The sequence below is a fragment of the Helicoverpa zea genome, chromosome 14, assembly GCF_022581195.2.
Source record: "Helicoverpa zea isolate HzStark_Cry1AcR chromosome 14, ilHelZeax1.1, whole genome shotgun sequence".
NCBI classification, from domain to species: Eukaryota; Metazoa; Arthropoda; class Insecta; order Lepidoptera; family Noctuidae; genus Helicoverpa; species Helicoverpa zea.
In genome coordinates this window covers 11,463,144-11,479,783 of record NC_061465.1, presented here as the reverse complement: position 1 = coordinate 11,479,783, position 16,640 = coordinate 11,463,144, and the positions used below count along the sequence as shown (strand labels likewise).

General features: G+C 39.5%; 3 protein-coding genes across 5 annotated transcripts in view; 2 read left to right on the top strand and 1 right to left on the bottom strand.

Moving 5' to 3' along the window:
- LOC124636241 (1-phosphatidylinositol 4,5-bisphosphate phosphodiesterase) overlaps positions 1-7,935 on the top strand; it is an 87,935-nt gene extending 80,000 nt beyond the window's left edge. For all 3 annotated transcript variants that reach the window (XM_047172228.1, XM_047172230.1, XM_047172231.1), the window contains 3 exons: positions 603-759; positions 1,149-1,238; positions 5,234-7,935. In XM_047172228.1, the coding sequence (XP_047028184.1) occupies positions 603-759; positions 1,149-1,238; positions 5,234-5,302 (316 nt within the window). In that variant the 3' untranslated portion in view covers positions 5,303-7,935. The remainder of the gene's footprint in view (positions 1-602; positions 760-1,148; positions 1,239-5,233) is intronic.
- On the bottom strand, positions 7,880-9,676 carry LOC124636242 (39S ribosomal protein L33, mitochondrial). The gene is made up of 3 exons (XM_047172232.1): positions 9,504-9,676; positions 9,307-9,410; positions 7,880-8,048 (listed from the first exon to the last, which is right to left on the bottom strand). Exons 1-3 carry the CDS (start codon positions 9,542-9,544, stop codon positions 7,990-7,992), a joined length of 204 nt encoding a protein of 67 aa, XP_047028188.1. The 5' UTR covers positions 9,545-9,676; the 3' UTR covers positions 7,880-7,989.
- A 613-nt stretch (positions 9,677-10,289) lies between these two features.
- LOC124636228 (ELAV-like protein 1) lies at positions 10,290-12,266 on the top strand. The gene has a single exon (XM_047172202.1). The coding sequence runs from the start codon at positions 10,693-10,695 to the stop codon at positions 11,821-11,823; it is 1,131 nt and encodes a 376-aa protein (XP_047028158.1). The 5' UTR covers positions 10,290-10,692; the 3' UTR covers positions 11,824-12,266.
- The last annotated feature ends 4,374 nt before the right edge of the window (positions 12,267-16,640 follow it).

Here is a 16,640-nt window from a genome sequence, read left to right as displayed (position 1 = left end):
ACTTTAATGTTTCAGAAATATGATTTATTTTTCGCGTGTTGATTGCTATAAACTATTTTAATGGCTGTGCGATGACTAACTGAAAACTGAAAATACATAACATTCATGTGATTAAATAAACGTATAAAAGTTTGGATCGGCTTCCAGTCTAACTGAATACAGCTGAGTACCAGTGCTTTACTTGGAACAACAGCCTATCTGACCTCCTCAACCCAATTAGTTACCTAAGCAACCCTTGGTAAGACTTTGTGTCAAACTTCTGACTATCTTGGCAAAGATGTTCAAAATGTTAGCCGGGACCTACCAATTTATATAACGTGCCTTGCGAAACTCGAACTCGTCAAGACAAGATGGTCACCTCTCCACGTACCGGCCTCGCAAAGCGTATATTATGATCAGCGTAGTGAGTGTGTCCATCATCTTCCGAGACCTTTTCCCAACTATGTTAGGAACGGCTTTCGATGCAACTGAGTACCAGTGTTTGATAAGAAGCGACTGCCTATCTGACCTCCTCGAACCCGTTACCAGGGCAGCACCCCATGGTAAGTATGGTGTCAGACTAGCAAATAAAATTCTCTAATATAACCAAATCATCTTTCCAGGGAGCTTAAGGAAATGAATGCTCGCCAAGCCAAGATCAGTATGGAGACGAGCAAGGAGGTCGCCAATGATAAGACCTTGAAGACCAAACAGGAGAAGGACAGGCGTCTCCGAGAGAAAAAACAGAATAACACCAAGAAGTTCTTGGATGAGAGAAAGGTTAGAGCAGTTTTTTTTTTCTTAATATGCTTCCCAAAAAGGAGGTCCTCAATTTGGGTGTTTGTATTGTTGTAATGACCACAAAATAATGGTTACACTAAAGAATGTCGTGTTTACATTTGTTTGCATGTAGCTTCTTGATTTTGTAAAAAATATTTATTTGATCTAAAGATCTTTCGATAGACATTTCACCAGGTAGATCCAATTTGAAATGCCTAGTCGTGGGTCTACTGAACTTACATCGGAAAGCACAACTCTTATGTAAATGTGATCTGTTACTTATGAAAATCCTTCACGTTATAGTCAGTCATTCAGGCCTTTCATTCTTTGAATAAAAATTATATCATTCTGTTACTCATATTAAAATACTATTACGTGGAACTTTCCAGACTCAGACCATCAAGCAGAACCGTGAGAAGGAAAAGCTGAAGGTGACCCATGATAAGCAGATGGAGGAGCTGTCTAAGGACATTGATAACGTAAGTATAACACACTAGCCGTTTCCCCGTGGTTTTACTCGCGTCCTGGGGGAATTACTGCCGCAGGGGGGCGAGATGTTTTTTTTTATTGGTTCAATAGTTTCTGAGCACATTTCGGAGCACAAACAATTTTTTAAATCATTTTTATCACATTAGTACTTATAGAGAGAAATAAAGTACTGATTTTTTTTGCGGTTTTGAGAAAGCACACGTTCTTTTTTAGTTTTGTTTGCCGATGATTTGACGACTTCACATTAGTCAAAAAGAATATGAGGAAAACAATTCTGCGCATGCGTGAGGCGTCAAATTAGACTGACTTCAAGCTTTGTGGCGCGAACTATACTTGAGTCATCATCAGCCTATAGCAGTCCACTGCTGGACATAGGCCTCTCCAAGTGCACGCCACTGAGATCGATTTTCGGCTTCTCGCATCCAGCTCCTGCCAGCCGTCTTGCGCAAGTCATCACTCCACCGTGCCTGAGGACGTCCTACACTACGTTTGCCGAGGCGTGGTCTCCACTCTAGAACTCGTTTACCCCAACGGTTATCGGTTCTTCGGCTAGTATGGCCAGCCCACTGCCACTTCAGCTTGCTGATTCGGTGGGCTATGTCGATGACTTTGGTTCTCTGACGGATTACCTCATTTCTGATGCGATCCCTCAGAGAAATGCCAAGCATAGCTCTTTCCATAGCCCGCTGAGCGACTTTAAACTTGTGGACCAGCCGTACCGTCAGTGTCCACGTTTCGGCTCCGTAAGTCATGACAGGTAGGACGCACTGATTGAAGACTTTTGTCTTTAGGCACTGTGGGATCGACGATGTTAGGACTCGACGTAGCTTCCCAAATGCAGCCCAACCCAACTGAATTCTCCTAATCACCTCGTCCTCAAAGTTGTTTCTACCTAACTGCAATGTCTGCCCGAGGTATACATATTTCCGAACAACTTCGAGAACGGCGCCGTGTATCGCAATCGGTTCCGGTAGAACATGTTCATTGAACATGACCTTGGTTTTGTCCAAGTTCATCCGTAGGCCGATGCGTAGAGAAGATTCAGCCAGGTCGTTCAGCATCTGTTGTAGGTCCTGCAGCGTTTCCGCCATGATGACGCTATCGTCAGCAAATCGCAAGTGAGAGATGTGTTCGCCATTGATGTTGATGCCGCGTCCTTTCCAGTTCAGCGTCTTGAACATATCCTCCATTGCATTAGTGAACAGTTTCGGGGAAATAACATCCCCTTGTCTCACTCCTCGATGCAACGGTATGGGCCTTGTTTGCTGATTCTGTACTTGGACCGACATTGTAGCGGCTTCGTAGAGACATCTCATCACTTGGATGTATCGCCAATCTACTTGACAACGCTGCAGGGACTCCAAAACAGACCAGATTTCAACCGAGTCAAAGGCCTTCTCATAGTCCACAAATGCTAGACACAGGGGCTGATTATACTCTTCGGTCTTCTGTATAATCTGCCGCACTGTGTGGATGTGGTCTATGGTGCCGTATCCGCTCCGAAACCCAGCCTGCTCCGGTGGTTGGAATTCGTCGAGTCTCCGCGCAAGTCGGTTCGTGATCACTCTTGAGATCAGCTTATATACGTGGCTTAGGAGGGAAATGGGTCGATAGTTCTTCAGCTGGGTTTTGTCTCCCTTTTTGAAGAACAGGACGACAACACTCCTACTCCACGCCTTTGGAGTTCTCCCTTCGAAAAGGACGGCATTAAAAAGCTTCTGGAGCTCCCCCAGTACGGGCTTACCTCCCGCTTTTAATAGCTCTGTTGTAATGCCATCCTCGCCAGGGGCTTTTCCATTTTTGAGCTGTCTCAGAGCGATCTCGATTTCGCCACTGCTGACTTCTGGCAGGTCTTCGGTGAAATGGCGTGTTAATGTGGCTCTAGAATCCTCATTTCCGGGATCAGGTCGAGATGCATGCGATGCGTATAACCGGCCATAGAAATTTTCCACTTCCGAAAGGACTGCCGGTACCGAAGAAACTACTTCTCCACTTGTTGTGGTCAGCTTCGTCAAGTGGCTTCTTCCAAGAGATTGTACGAACACCTTTGACCCCCGATTCAGCTCAATTGCTCTTTCAATGTCAAGAGTATTGGAGCACCGGAGGTCGCGTCGTACGTGCTTGTTGATCTCTTGGTTTAGAGCCCGCTTAGCTGACGAAGTGACAGGCGGGTTTTCACGTCGTTTCTTCATAAGCCCTAATGTCTCTTCCGAAAGCTTTGATTTCTTGCCATTACGCTGCATGTTACAGAATCTCGAACCTTCCTCCCTGAGGATCCGAACCACATATTCGTGGTTCTGGTTAACGTCTGCTGTGGTTTTCACGGCGGCAAATCGGTTCTCCAAATTTGACTGGAACGTTTCAGATCCTGTCATGGTTTGGAGCAGTGTTGGTCGGAGCCTGGCCTTCATCAGACGGAAACGTTCGGCCTTGAAGTTGATATTCAGAGAGCCTCGGACAAGTCGGTGATCGCTCCCGGTGTTAAACCGGTTGATCACGGAGACGTCTCTGAATATGTGCTTCTTGTTCGTCATGATGAAGTCAATCTCATTTTAAGTCATAGTGTCGGGGCTTTGCCACGTCCACTTCCTTTGGGGCTGCTTTTTGAAAAAGGAGTTCATCAAAAACAGCCCCTCGCGTTCGAGGAAGTTGACGAGCATTTGCCCCCTATGATTCCTGCTTCCAAATCCATGGGATCCTACTGCCGATTCGCCGCAAATCTGTACTCCCACTTTAGCGTTAAAGTCCCCCATGACAACGGTGTAATGGGTCTTTGTAGTGAAGTGGAGGGCCCTTGATATATCATCAAACATATCCTCCACTTCATCGTCTGAATGTGTCGAGGTCGGTGCGTACACTTGCATTACCTTGAGGCTATACCTGTCGGTGAGCTTTATGATAAGGTACGCTACCCTGTTCGACACACTAGACACCTCCACAACGTTATCAGTTAGGGACTTATTAACCAGAAACCCAACGCCACCTTGGGATTGTTGGTCTCCCTCTCGGAAGTACATTAGGTGACCTGATTCGAGGGTTATGGTGTCCTCCCCCTCTCTTCGAACTTCACATAACCCTAATATGTGCCACCTAATCTTCCCAAGTTCCACCTCGAGTTGCGCCAGATGCGAGTCAAGCCGTAGCGTGCGGCCGTTGTACGTCGCCAGAGTCAGTTTTGTTTGGTGGCCTCCCGTAACCCGGAGATTCTTCGCACCCCCTGCCCCGCCGTAACCACGGTCGCCACCATGACCGGGAATAGCGGGACTGCCGGGAACTAGGGGCCGTGGCTTTTTTGTTCTGCACATGAGGAATTTAGCCTACTGCTATCACGCTGGCCAGACGGGTTGATAGAGGGTTTTTTCCGAGTTTTCCTTCTCTCGCCCTGGTGTTCGGTGCATTTTTACTCCATTAGTCGCCTTCTACGACACCCACTGGAAGAAGGGGTAGCGACATATGTATTCTTAGGGTGCGTCCACATCTGGCGAATGCGCCGCGAATGCGCAGCACGCGAGCCGATCGCGAGCTGTCCGCGAGCTGCGCGCGTGCAGTCACTGCAATAGTTCGGTGCGCCTCTTTAGCGCAACTCACGCAAGGCTCGTATAGAGCGCGCGAGCGGCGCGCGATCTGCGCGCAATCAGTTCTCGCCCTTACAGTTCCGTATATTGGCTCAGTACTATCGAAGATGGCAGACGTCGCGCGCCGCCTGCGCGCCGCTCGCGTGCGGCGCTTAGGTCGCGCGCGAGCAAGCGCGGGCCAAGCAGAAGCGGCGCACGAACAAGAATGCACGCGCGCAGCTCGCGGACAGCTCGCGATCGGCTCGCGTGCTGCGCATTCGCGGCGCATTCGCCAGATGTGGACGCACCCTTAAGCCGTCGCTACACGGCATAGCCGTCGCTACACGGCATACTTGAGTAGGAAAGTTTATTTTGAATTTTGTTTACTATTTATTATTTTTTCAAGCTAAGTATTTTATTTTATTGTTTAGCTGATCGAGATGTACAAGATGGAGGAGTCCGAGTTCGACATGACAACAAAAACGGAGTTCTTTGCATGAAAGTATCCCGACATTGCTCCTCTGTTAGAGCGAATGACTTGAAAAGTGAGTGAATCAGTGATCTCTCTAGACTAAAAACTATTCAATTCAATATTTTAACGTTAGAATCGGTAGATACAATTATTATAAGCTCTATTAAATTATTTTTCAAAAATATGTTACAAAAAGTATGTATTGTTTTAAAAAAATGGCGGCGCAATTGGCGGGAACGCCAATAATTTTATTGAAATTCTTAATATGTGCTGTTTAATTATATTAAGATATTATTATAATTGTTTTATTCTGTTATTAATGTATTTATCTATTTGTGGATAGAAATATGGAAAAAGGGTGTTATGGTCTCAGACCAATGGAATTGTTGACAAGGCCATTTTGGACCGAGTTGGTAGCTGTATTTTATCTATTAATTATGTATATCGAAAAATTGGAACGATTAAAATTAACGACAAAAAAAATTGAAGTGATTGTTCGGCCTTTCGAAATTAATAAATTATATTTCTAAGTTACTATGTAAGTTATCTTTGTATGTTAAGAAGAATACTTAGCTGACAATTTATGTAAAAGAAAATCTGGGAACTTCGAATATTCAGAACGCGGAGTTCGCATCAGTTTCAGATTGATAGAAAATATCAAATTGTCAGTATTCGTGTATCCAGATAATTACATATACGGGTATACAATACGATTATGTAGAAATATTCTAAATAAACAATAAAACTTACAGATTAGTTGGTTAGAGTACCTAACAGATAACTAGAAATTGAACTGAGCAAAATAATCGTTCTAAGAAAATACTGAAAAGATTTAATTATAATCAATATAATGTAATTTTAAATTATATATTCAGGTGGTTAATGTTATATTATAATTATATATGACTATTTTTTTCAGTGATCATCTAGTCTTTCAAGTACTTTTTATTAATCTTTACTTCTAATATTCAAAAATACTTTCCAATTGTATATTAATTAATACATTTTATAATTAATCTATTCTTGTGTATTCCATGACAATTTATTGTGAACTTTTAAAACTGCATACTTATTTAATTCGAATTGTTGATATGGGATCAATCATACTTATTTCGATTGTTCAATAAACTTAAAAATATTAATCTGGATCGCTAGATTAAGAATGTAATAAAATAATATTCATACAAAGAGATCTTTGTGAGTAATTCTGTAACAGAGAATACATGGAAGCAAGTGGGACAGTTGAAGTGCTTTCGTGCTTATGTCTTGTCTTCCCTATGTAACTTTATATGCTACTCCGTGGCTCATTTTGTCTCAATTCATTAAATATAAGAATATTCACCATAAGTAATAGTTCTGATCAGTAAGGCTAGAGCATTCTGCAGTCATAGAATAATAATAAATTATAGTAGGTGCATCTATATCTACAGAAACTAAATTAATATCATTCCATTTAATATTTATATAACTATCAATACATAGTGTCATTAGAGGACCAACTTCCTATAACTTCAAATCTTTTTAAACTTAATTCTTACTTGTAACTATCGTAAGCCAAAGAGTTTCCTCATATTGTACATTTATTATAAGTAGATCGTAAGTTTTAATTTGATTTTAAATCAATTAAGGACTCTTTTGATGTCAATATTAAATTTTCAAAAATTATTTCTTCTGTATATGTAAATATTTTAATTAAAAAACAAAATTTATATCTAATGTATTCAATTATTGGAATTTTTAATAATAAAGAAGAGATTCTTTTAGGTGCCTAAGTACATTAATGTTACATTCTAGTCAATTTCATTAAAATTATATTATTTTCTATAATATCATTGTTGCGGCGTCGTTGGCCACAGTATTAGAACACATATGCATGGCATGCCCATGCCTTGAAAGGTATTAAGAATGTAAGTCATAAATATTTAACCTTCTAGTAAGATTCGACATAGATTTAAAGAATACAGTGAGAGTAATTCATAAGTGTTTGAAATGTTTATTGATTGGAAAATAATATTTACATTTATTGGAAAAAGGATGTTGCTAAATTATCGGAATTGCACTTTATTGAAAATTGAGAATAATCAAATTATTCATAATATATTAAAAGTATGAAAATGTAGAAAAATTTCATTTTAATTATTACTTATTGTAAACGAAATTTTAAAATATTTAGTTCTTGTATTGTGATATAAGAAATATATCTATTAATCAATATTTGGCCTATATTATATAAATTGAGAATTCTCTTTTGAAATTTTTATTAGAATTAGATTTATCTGGGCTGGGTCCTACGTGGTAGAGGCGAAATGATTAAAATTATTAGGTGTTTTATGTTGTAACTTTATTTTAATTAGCACTATTAGCACTTTTTGTCTGAATAAGGCACATTGGACAAAAGAAGCACTGTAATTTTGAAATTTTTCAATTGCATACCGTATCGGACTTAGCCGTAAGAACTTGGGAAGTAAAGCATATATTCTAAACTCATTATATTGAACATATATTAGACTCTGCTCTGTAAAATTAAATTTGGTAGCAAATTGTGACACGCAGTACTTAACAGATGTTTCATAATTTTCTAGTAATTATAGTGAAACACATTATATCCAAAGATTTGTTTATTGTTTAAAGTACAATAACTAAATTAAAACATTTAAAACATGTTGTATATTATTTTAACCCTAATATCTACAGAAATAATAAACCGTTATTCACCTATGAAGACTTGAGGCTCCTGATCTTTTTCCTTTCCCTGTACAAACTATCTTGTTGAACTGAAACAAGTAAAGAGAAAAAAATTATAAAGTACATATCTGAAAAATATTTTATGGCCTGGTTACTATTTGATTTTAATTTTCAGTCTCTTAACTGCTTGAATGCTGGTACAAATACAAACAAGACAAAAGAAAATTGAATGCATCTTGTGCATATCTATGCTCTGGCATACAACTGGGTTAAAAATGGTCTACTCGCTGGACTATAAAGTCTGAAATCACCTCCACGATGATCAAGTACCGTTGAAAACTAAACACTCAAGTTCCAAAAAGCTGGCACAAATGTTTATGAAATACTATAATATCTTATTTACCACTTTATACTATTCCATTATCCTTCATCACTGTGTCCTTATTTTAGCAATGAAAATTAGAATTATATGGAACATAGAGTGGCTGCAGTGGTCTCAGGTTCAACTCCCGGGGCAGGTGGAAATCGCTAGTGGATTTAGAACCTCCACAACAGCATGTAAATGTCAGTCTTGCACCTGGTCTGTGTCCGGTTGTGTTGGATTGCTGTGTCATCAGGCTTTGAGAGTGAAGGAATAGTAAGTGCAGCTGCATCTGCACAAATGCTTGTGCACTAATATTTCCTGGCTTATCTCCTTGTATGGGAACAGTTGCCGTGCCCAATAATGGGATGGGAAAAATAATAGAAACTGCATGAATGGTTGGGCAGGTTGACTGTAGATATAAAATGAAGGTTACATTTTAATATATTAAGGAGAGGAGATAGATCTAGCGAACCTGTAGTGCTATATATATACAGCACTCTTACAGAAAACCTATTTTTTTATTTATTAGTTTTACAGATACAGATAAGATATAGAAATAATTCAGAAAAAAAACAATGAACATTTTTTTTAATGATGGCAAATATCATCAAATGAGCCCTCCAGCTGTGGGTTAGCAGCAGTGAGGGAGTGTCAGACTGTTACTGACTAAAAATCTATCATGTTCCTTCATAGGCCTTTTATGTACCAGGGCCACGGTAACTCTTTCAAACAATCCCGCAGCACAATAAATGAACCTCAGATCCAATTACAACTGTACACCCCTTATACAATATGTATGGATGCATAAACCTGGAATTGTTTTAGGTTATACGAGTCAAATGGGGAATCAAGGTCAAGTACTGCCTACATTCCGACTGCATTACATCTGAAGATAGCATCATACGTTCGATCCAACGATGTTCTCTGGTTCATCAGAGTAAGTCCTTACCAAAAGTGTTTATTGTAATGAAATGATAACTTACTGTAAGGGTCAAAACGAATCAACTCTAACTTATCAGCCAGGCGCTCCCGTATCTTTATACATTGATGACCAGACACCACACTCTCCATCAGGACCATGATCATTCTGAAAATCGAATAAATATAGTTTAAGTGAAAGACTATACTTTCATAGAAAGGTTATGTTTTGTTAATTAAACGTTTTGTTAATTAGACGGACTTGCTCTTGGCCTTTTTAAGTAGAACATTTGTTAGGAACATGGTTGCAGTCCTCAAGACCCTTGTTTTGTATTAATGTAACTTATAATTCAAGAATTAAATGACGCAAAATCCCTGCACAAAACAACACTGGTAATTGACACTTGTCAGTGTCAAACAACAAGATGACATTGACAGAGTAAACAGCTGTGGCTTGCTGCATCAGCTGGCACAAAATTTATCTATGGATTTTGTTTCCTACTTTTGGTCTCTGTACAATATATTGATAAATGTAGAGAATATGATGGATGATGTACAGAAATACATAGCTAGCAGATCAGAAACTTATGGACTCATTTATTTTGACAATAGATTTTTTTAAATAACTGCAACAAAAAACCATTGTAAAGAACAGCATTTTAATCCCATAGAACATTATTATCCTACCTTCGAATCTTAAAATATAGGACGGCTTATTCAAGATATTACACGCTTTCTTATTTTGTTGAATCGATACGATTTTCTAACCCTTTATTAACCGAGTATTAATTCGTAATATCAAAAATAATTATTCTGTTCAAATATCCGTCCAAATTCAATAATCTTTTTATATAAAACATTGGATTTAGCCAGGCTGTTTTAACTAAGAACTGTTTTTTTTAATACTACCTACTTTAGGTACGTAGTCTGAGCTTATTGATTCACAAGATCAATAATGTATCGCGGTTAATGAATATTTTTATATTTCGATTCATGATTTTGCAACCTTTGCAGCTTTGCAACTCTTCATCATCGGCTAATATAATTTACGTCATAGACAACAACATAAAAATGTGCCACGCGATCAAAAAATTATAAAATTATTAATTTGACAGTAACCAAATATCCAAACACGTGCCAATTAATTAATTCCTGTTAAAACTTAGACAAATAACGGAATTAAATGAAGTGAAATGTAATTATCCAACAACAAGTTGCATTTCTAGTTGCCAAATAAAAAGGGCTAAACCTGGTAACATTCCAAAAACAAACTCGTTCGTGTGATGATGAACTTGTGAACCGGCGTCGCTGTGGCATTTTAGTGTGACTGGGACTTTTTGTGTTCGTTCTTTGTTCGTTATATTTGTCGCAAATGAAGTAAACAACTGTTCATAGTGTGAGCTTTATTAGTATTTTGGTTTCTGTAGTGTAGTTTTTACAATAAAAGAACAATGATAAAAAACGAAATGGAGAATGGCGGCGGCGACGCCAACAATGTGTCACCGACCAAACTCATGGTCAATTACATCCCCGAACTGATGACGCGCGATATGATGTACGCGCTCTTTTCCGCCATGGGCAAGATAGAGAGTTGCAAGCTCATAGCGAACCGGGGTTACGGCTTCGTCGAGTACGAGAAACACGAGGATGCCGAGAAGGCGCGGGCGGCGTTCAACGGCCTCCTCATGCAAGGCAAGACTCTGAAAGTGTCATTCGCACTACTCAACCCCGAAAATAAGGTCAGCCATAAACCTGACACAGAATCTAACCTTTATATTAGCAATCTACCTCCAGACATGACGTTAGAACGTCTCAATAGTTTATTCAGTCAGTTCGGTGTGATAACGAACAGTCGAGTGTCACAAGGCATCGGGTTCGTCTGCTACGAGACACGGCCGCAGGCCGAGGAGGCGATAAAACACATGAACGGACAGTCTCCGATACCAGCGGCGGGCGCCATCGTCGTCAAGTTCGCGAACAAGCCAAATGCGAATAAGAATGCGCCACGGCCGGCGCCCCGCGTTGGGGTGGGCGCTGCGCCGCTCGCCTACAACGGCGCCACAGCTGTGTTCAACGGTACCGCGCCCGCTGCGTTCAACGGCACCAACCTGAGCGCGGCGTTCGGCGCGCGGCCGGCTGCCTTTGCTCCTGGTTTCCCACAGGCTTCCCCGCCGCCCCTGCTGCCGTCGCCCGGCAAGGCGCTGCCGTTCATCAACAAGGGCCAGCAGCGGTTCAACCCCATGGCGGCCACGAACCACACGCCCCTGCCTCTGCTGGGCGCGCCCGCCAGCCCCGTGCCGCTACTGGGCGCGGCGCCTGCACCCCACCAGACCACAGTGTATGTATACAACATTGGTGAGGACACGGAGGAGCTGGCTCTATGGCAACTCTTTGGTCCATATGGTGCCATTGATTCCATAAAGGTGATCAAAGATCCAGAAACAAAGAAAAACAAAGGTTTTGCATTTGTGAACATGCGTGAGTATGATGAGGCTGCTATGGCCATTCAGGCGCTCAATGGATACACGCTCAACGGACAGGTTCTATCAGTTAGCTTTAAGACTCAGAAGAGAAATAATTAAGATGTGTACGGACGTTGTGAACGCCGTAACTTTTGTGATCGTTCCCAGGCCGAATGCTTAAGAAAGATTTTCATTCCAATTTCAGATTATTTTTGTAGACGGAAAGCGAGATCCTATATGTGCATTTCAAATTAGTCACATAAGTATTTTTGTAAGATTTAACATAGTTTTATATTCGCGAGAGCGCGACATGACTATTTGTGAGTTTAGTTGGCTTGACAGTATCATATATGTGTACACTTTTTATCATATGCTATGGTATTATATTATTGGACTATATATGGACCTGTCGCACTATGTATATCTGCCGCGGGCGCCTGGGCGCGCCCCGCCTCAGCTAATGCCGCCCCGGCGCCCGTCAATAACCCTCCAGGTATTTTATTTTGTGTAAAACAAAACATTGTATGTTTTTTAATCTTTAATAAATTTCATGTTTAAATAGAGTTTATTGTATATTTCTCTATTTTTTTTTCTATATACTTAATCCCCGCCCTGTCGTGTCCTTTATTTACTTACATAATATACGTAATAATACATAATATAATTATTTGTGGCAGTAGTTTAACATGTACATAATATATAGTTGTGTGTATTGTCTGTCGGCGGCAGGTCGGCTGTGTAAAACGCTTCAATATTGCATGTTGTGTACGTAGTGAGAGATCAGAAATAAGTTTTTATTTGTTTATGTTACCTCAGGGTTTATGGTTCCCGTTATTGTTTAATTCCGTCATTAGTAATTATTATTTTTGGCGCAGTAGCAAGTCAGGCCTTCTAATTTCTAAAATGTAGTGTAACAAGCTGTGTGAATGTATTTATTATTGAAAACCGTCGTGGACGAATGAAAAGTGAGCTTTAATCTCTTATACATTTTTAAGGCTTCGAGTCAGTCCATTAGGATAGGGTACGTAGGCGTCGCGAGCGTGCTGGCGCGCACACCATGTACTCCGCAGGGATAACTGTTATCTGGACGCGCCAGACCATAGGAAGCCGATAAGATAATACTGGAATACCGACAATGATGTGGTCCAAACTAATTTTCCTACTCACAATTAGACTGCCACAAATTAGACTAAAAGCACTAGGTGCCTATCCCTCCGTGCCTCTTACTCGGGACAATTAAGTACCAAACAACAGTTTTAGGAGAGAAAGTAGAAAGTAAGTATTACGCCGTGACATCTAGATGGTGAGTAATCATGTATTATTTTTAACGTAACGTATGTTTCAATTCAAGTAATTCTAGTCCGCTAGGGATAGCTAAATGTTGTTTGAACTAAGTAATTTTGATACTTTTGTAGTTACATGTTGATTGTATTCTGTTATCAGATTTTGGGTAGGTACAATAATCCGTCAGCTATAAATTGTTAAGTTTAATGCCTTTTCTTGCGATAAACCCTAAGTTGTAAAATAAGAAATACTGTAAACCGACACGTGTCGGTCACATAATAAATACATTATGGCTACCTTGAAGTAACTGAATGAACTGACCGCTGACGAGTAATTGCAAAGTCGAAATAATTTCCCCGATGCCCCATATCGCTACAGTTACTATCAATAAACCCATGAGTCATATGTCCCCACCTTAGAAAGTAAAGCAGCCGTATTTATTTTGCATTACATAGCTTCCAGACTGACTCATCGATAATTAAATGTTTGGAACATTAAAATTGTATGTCTCATATTAACATACACTGTAAGATTTTCTTCCTGTCAGGGTATTATAATACCCTAAGTAATTGCCAAAATTATTGATCTGTAAGATTAGTTAGATGTTTTTATTGAAACTGGGAAATTGAGTTTTCGTGCCTTTGGTCGCACAAAAATGTTGCCAAAACATGCCAAGCATGTTGCTGTTGGGGTAATTGGAGCACACAGATCACAGATCTGAACGTTCGACAACGATCAGCGAGTGGTCGCCGTAACTCGCATATTGTTATCCACATGACGTAACTATATAGTTGATAGATAACTCGGTCCAATGCACTGATACCTAAATTAAAGCTTAGTAAACTCGACAGCTAAGTGCTCTATTGAAGTATCGTCCTTGACTCTTGTGTACGTTGTTATTAATACGTTTTCGGCCATAACGCCTTTCCCGCCATTTTCCTTGTGTATTGACGTCACAACAAGATGAAATGCGTAAATTAGCTTAAAGTTCTGACTGGTTCCAAAACGAGTAGGTAATTTTAGTCTAAGTTTTACGAAGTGAATTATCTAAAATTCTTTACCTATTGGTATCTTTAAGAGCATTGGTTGTATTGCGGTGTGTAATATAAAAATTCGTACGGCTAACGAAGTCTATTGAGTGTCGTCCTTGCCCAAAATAGACGGGCCTAAAAGTCCTGTCTAGGTGGATCCTGCCTTGAATAATAATACTCCCTAAGCGGATAAAAATACATCGACTGAATATGTCTGCGTCGTCAACGAAATAAAGTAAATCGATACTATGTCTAGGTACCCTTAGGTTTTGTTTTTCATGTTTTCATAAAATAATGCTCTATAAATGGAAATATCTTGAGCTTGTCGGAACGCATGTGTGCAAGCTCTCGGTCAATGAGTTTAGGACTCGCCGTCCTCTCAAGGGCAAAATACATATAAATATTTGCTAAAGATTCGACGACCTCTTTCCCTATGTCTGACGCCAGACTAGTCTGAGGACCAGTGCCGCCACAACATGTAAATCTAGAATATTCTGAATTAGATACTTGATATTTTACATTTCAATGTCATTAGAATCATATTGTGCATAAATTTTGAGGCACATTTGAAAAGGCTTCTGTGAGATGATGTTGAACTTTGAAACTGAGAAATTTGTTTCGCATTTTCGGTCGGCTAGTATTGATTTTTTCATAAGGATTGGATTGGCGACGAAGCCTGGCGTCTAATGAATTACTAAGTTAGACTGATATCTGCCTTAGGGATTGTTTGTGGCAGAAATATATAAAACATAATGACGGCGGCACCACAAAAAGAAAAAGACGCAAATAATTTGCCCTCTAACTTTTCTGCGGCGTAGACCATATTATGCAAATTTGGATGTCCGAAGCAATTTAAGTAACACGTTGTTGGTTTAAGTAATATACAACTCAAATACCGTTATCGACAAGCTAGATAGATGTCTGTAATCAAGTAATTTGTATTTTTAGTTTGCAACACCTGAGTTATAGCGGTTACGCATAATGATTTGAATAACCGTAGCGTAAAGACCCACCTCGTAGTCTCGCACTTTTTCTCAGAACTCGTAAAGTACTTTTTTGCTATAAAATAAGTTAATTAGTATTCAGTAGGTACTTGTGCGAAGAAGTTATATAGAATGTTTCTTGTCAGATCGCTCAAATTTTATTAAATATTTATTCATTTTCATGTAACCACGTCGTAAACTACGGTAGCTTTTATGATACGTACATCAATTATTTCTGCTCAAATCGTGCACGTAATTGTTACGTTTAATAGTACAGGAATTAGATACACACGTAATGTAAGAGCCATGTAACACCTACGTCAAATCAATGGTTTTTATATATAAAAAAAAGAAACCATGAAAACTAAAGTTTGTTTCCAAGGGGAGCATTTGTTCGTGAACATGAGTTTACTAGTAGACAGATTATTCTACTCTTACTTTTTACATTATAATTCCACCGCAAACGAAAACTTGTCTCATAATGCAATTCTATACACTACGTGAACACTGACGAATGTGAGTGGCAGCGCAACTTGATGAGTTTTTTATTTACAAAGAAACGAATTTCTCGTAAAAGTATAATATTTCGCCTTTCGTGTTTCTGAGGCTCGAATTTCAAAATAATCCCCTTAAATTCCGTTGTAATGGGTGCTTAGGCTTACCGTGTCGACGTAAATGCCCCTCGAATGTTGCTAGCTTGTGGGATTTCGTTGAGTCAGTTTTAAAACCAATTGTTTAGAAGCATGTTAACATTAGACTTGACGGTCATGCATTAACGCAGACGCGAAGGACGCCATTCTTTTTTCGTTTTATCTCACAGGTGCTATGCTAATGAGTCGTCTGCTACAGGCAAGCAAGTTTTTTTTTCCTCACCGGCTACTATCAGTATTCTTAATGTTCATAAACCGGTCAGCTCAAAGATCTGACTTCCTCGACTCGCACTCTAAGCGCATTCTAATCCCAATACTATTCTTGTAAGCAAATCACGCTACGAAATCCACTTTGTTTGCATTGTAAATATTTGCTGTTGCTTTTGGTGGTTGCAATTTATTTCAATACACGTCGACGCCTGTCTAGTTAATCTTATTGATTGCTCTATCTAGCTCGTTTCTTTGAGGATTATATTCGAAAGTTAGTTTCGAAGTTTTGTGAACTTTATCATAAAGAAATCTCTAGTTTGTTGATGAGAATATGATATTTTGTCTGACGGAAGACGTTTTTCGCAATGTACGTAGAAGATGGTCATAAAATCTGGCGATATCCAGCTTCGGGTATTAACATGTTGTGACGTGTTCCCTGTTCCCGTTATCCGAGATTTATGGCGGCGGAAGCTGTTGTTGGCCACGACTACACCGAAATAGACTGCAGGCAGGACCTGAACAATAAATGACAAAATATTACAATTCTGTAGTTTCAACCAACAGCCCGGACCGATAACTTCATTTCATATGATTTAATTAAGCGATAAGAAGCTTATTATATTCATAAAACTATATAAAACCGTATAAATAAGACACAAAAGGTCAAGGCTTTAAAACTGACGCGTTCTTTGAAAGTATACGAAATAAATGCGACGACCATTGAAAATGTTAAACATCCAGAAGCAACTACAAACAAGATTTTAATTGTAAAATAGAGC

What these genes read in the sequence shown, in the direction of transcription:
- LOC124636242 (XM_047172232.1), bottom strand. Translation starts at nt 9,544, where the DNA reads ATGTTCCTAACAAATGTTCTACTTAAAAAGGCCAAGAGCAA. An exon ending in CTTAAAAAGGCCAAGAGCAA is followed by an intron (nt 9,411 to 9,503) that starts GTCCGTCTAATT and finishes TTCGATTTTCAG; the next exon opens with AATGATCATGGTCCTGATGG. An exon ending in GATTCGTTTTGACCCTTACA is followed by an intron (nt 8,049 to 9,306) that starts GTAAGTTATCAT and finishes TACTTGTTTCAG; the next exon opens with TTCAACAAGATAGTTTGTAC.
- LOC124636228 (XM_047172202.1), top strand. Translation starts at nt 10,693, where the DNA reads ATGATAAAAAACGAAATGGAGAATGGCGGCGGCGACGCCAACAATGTG.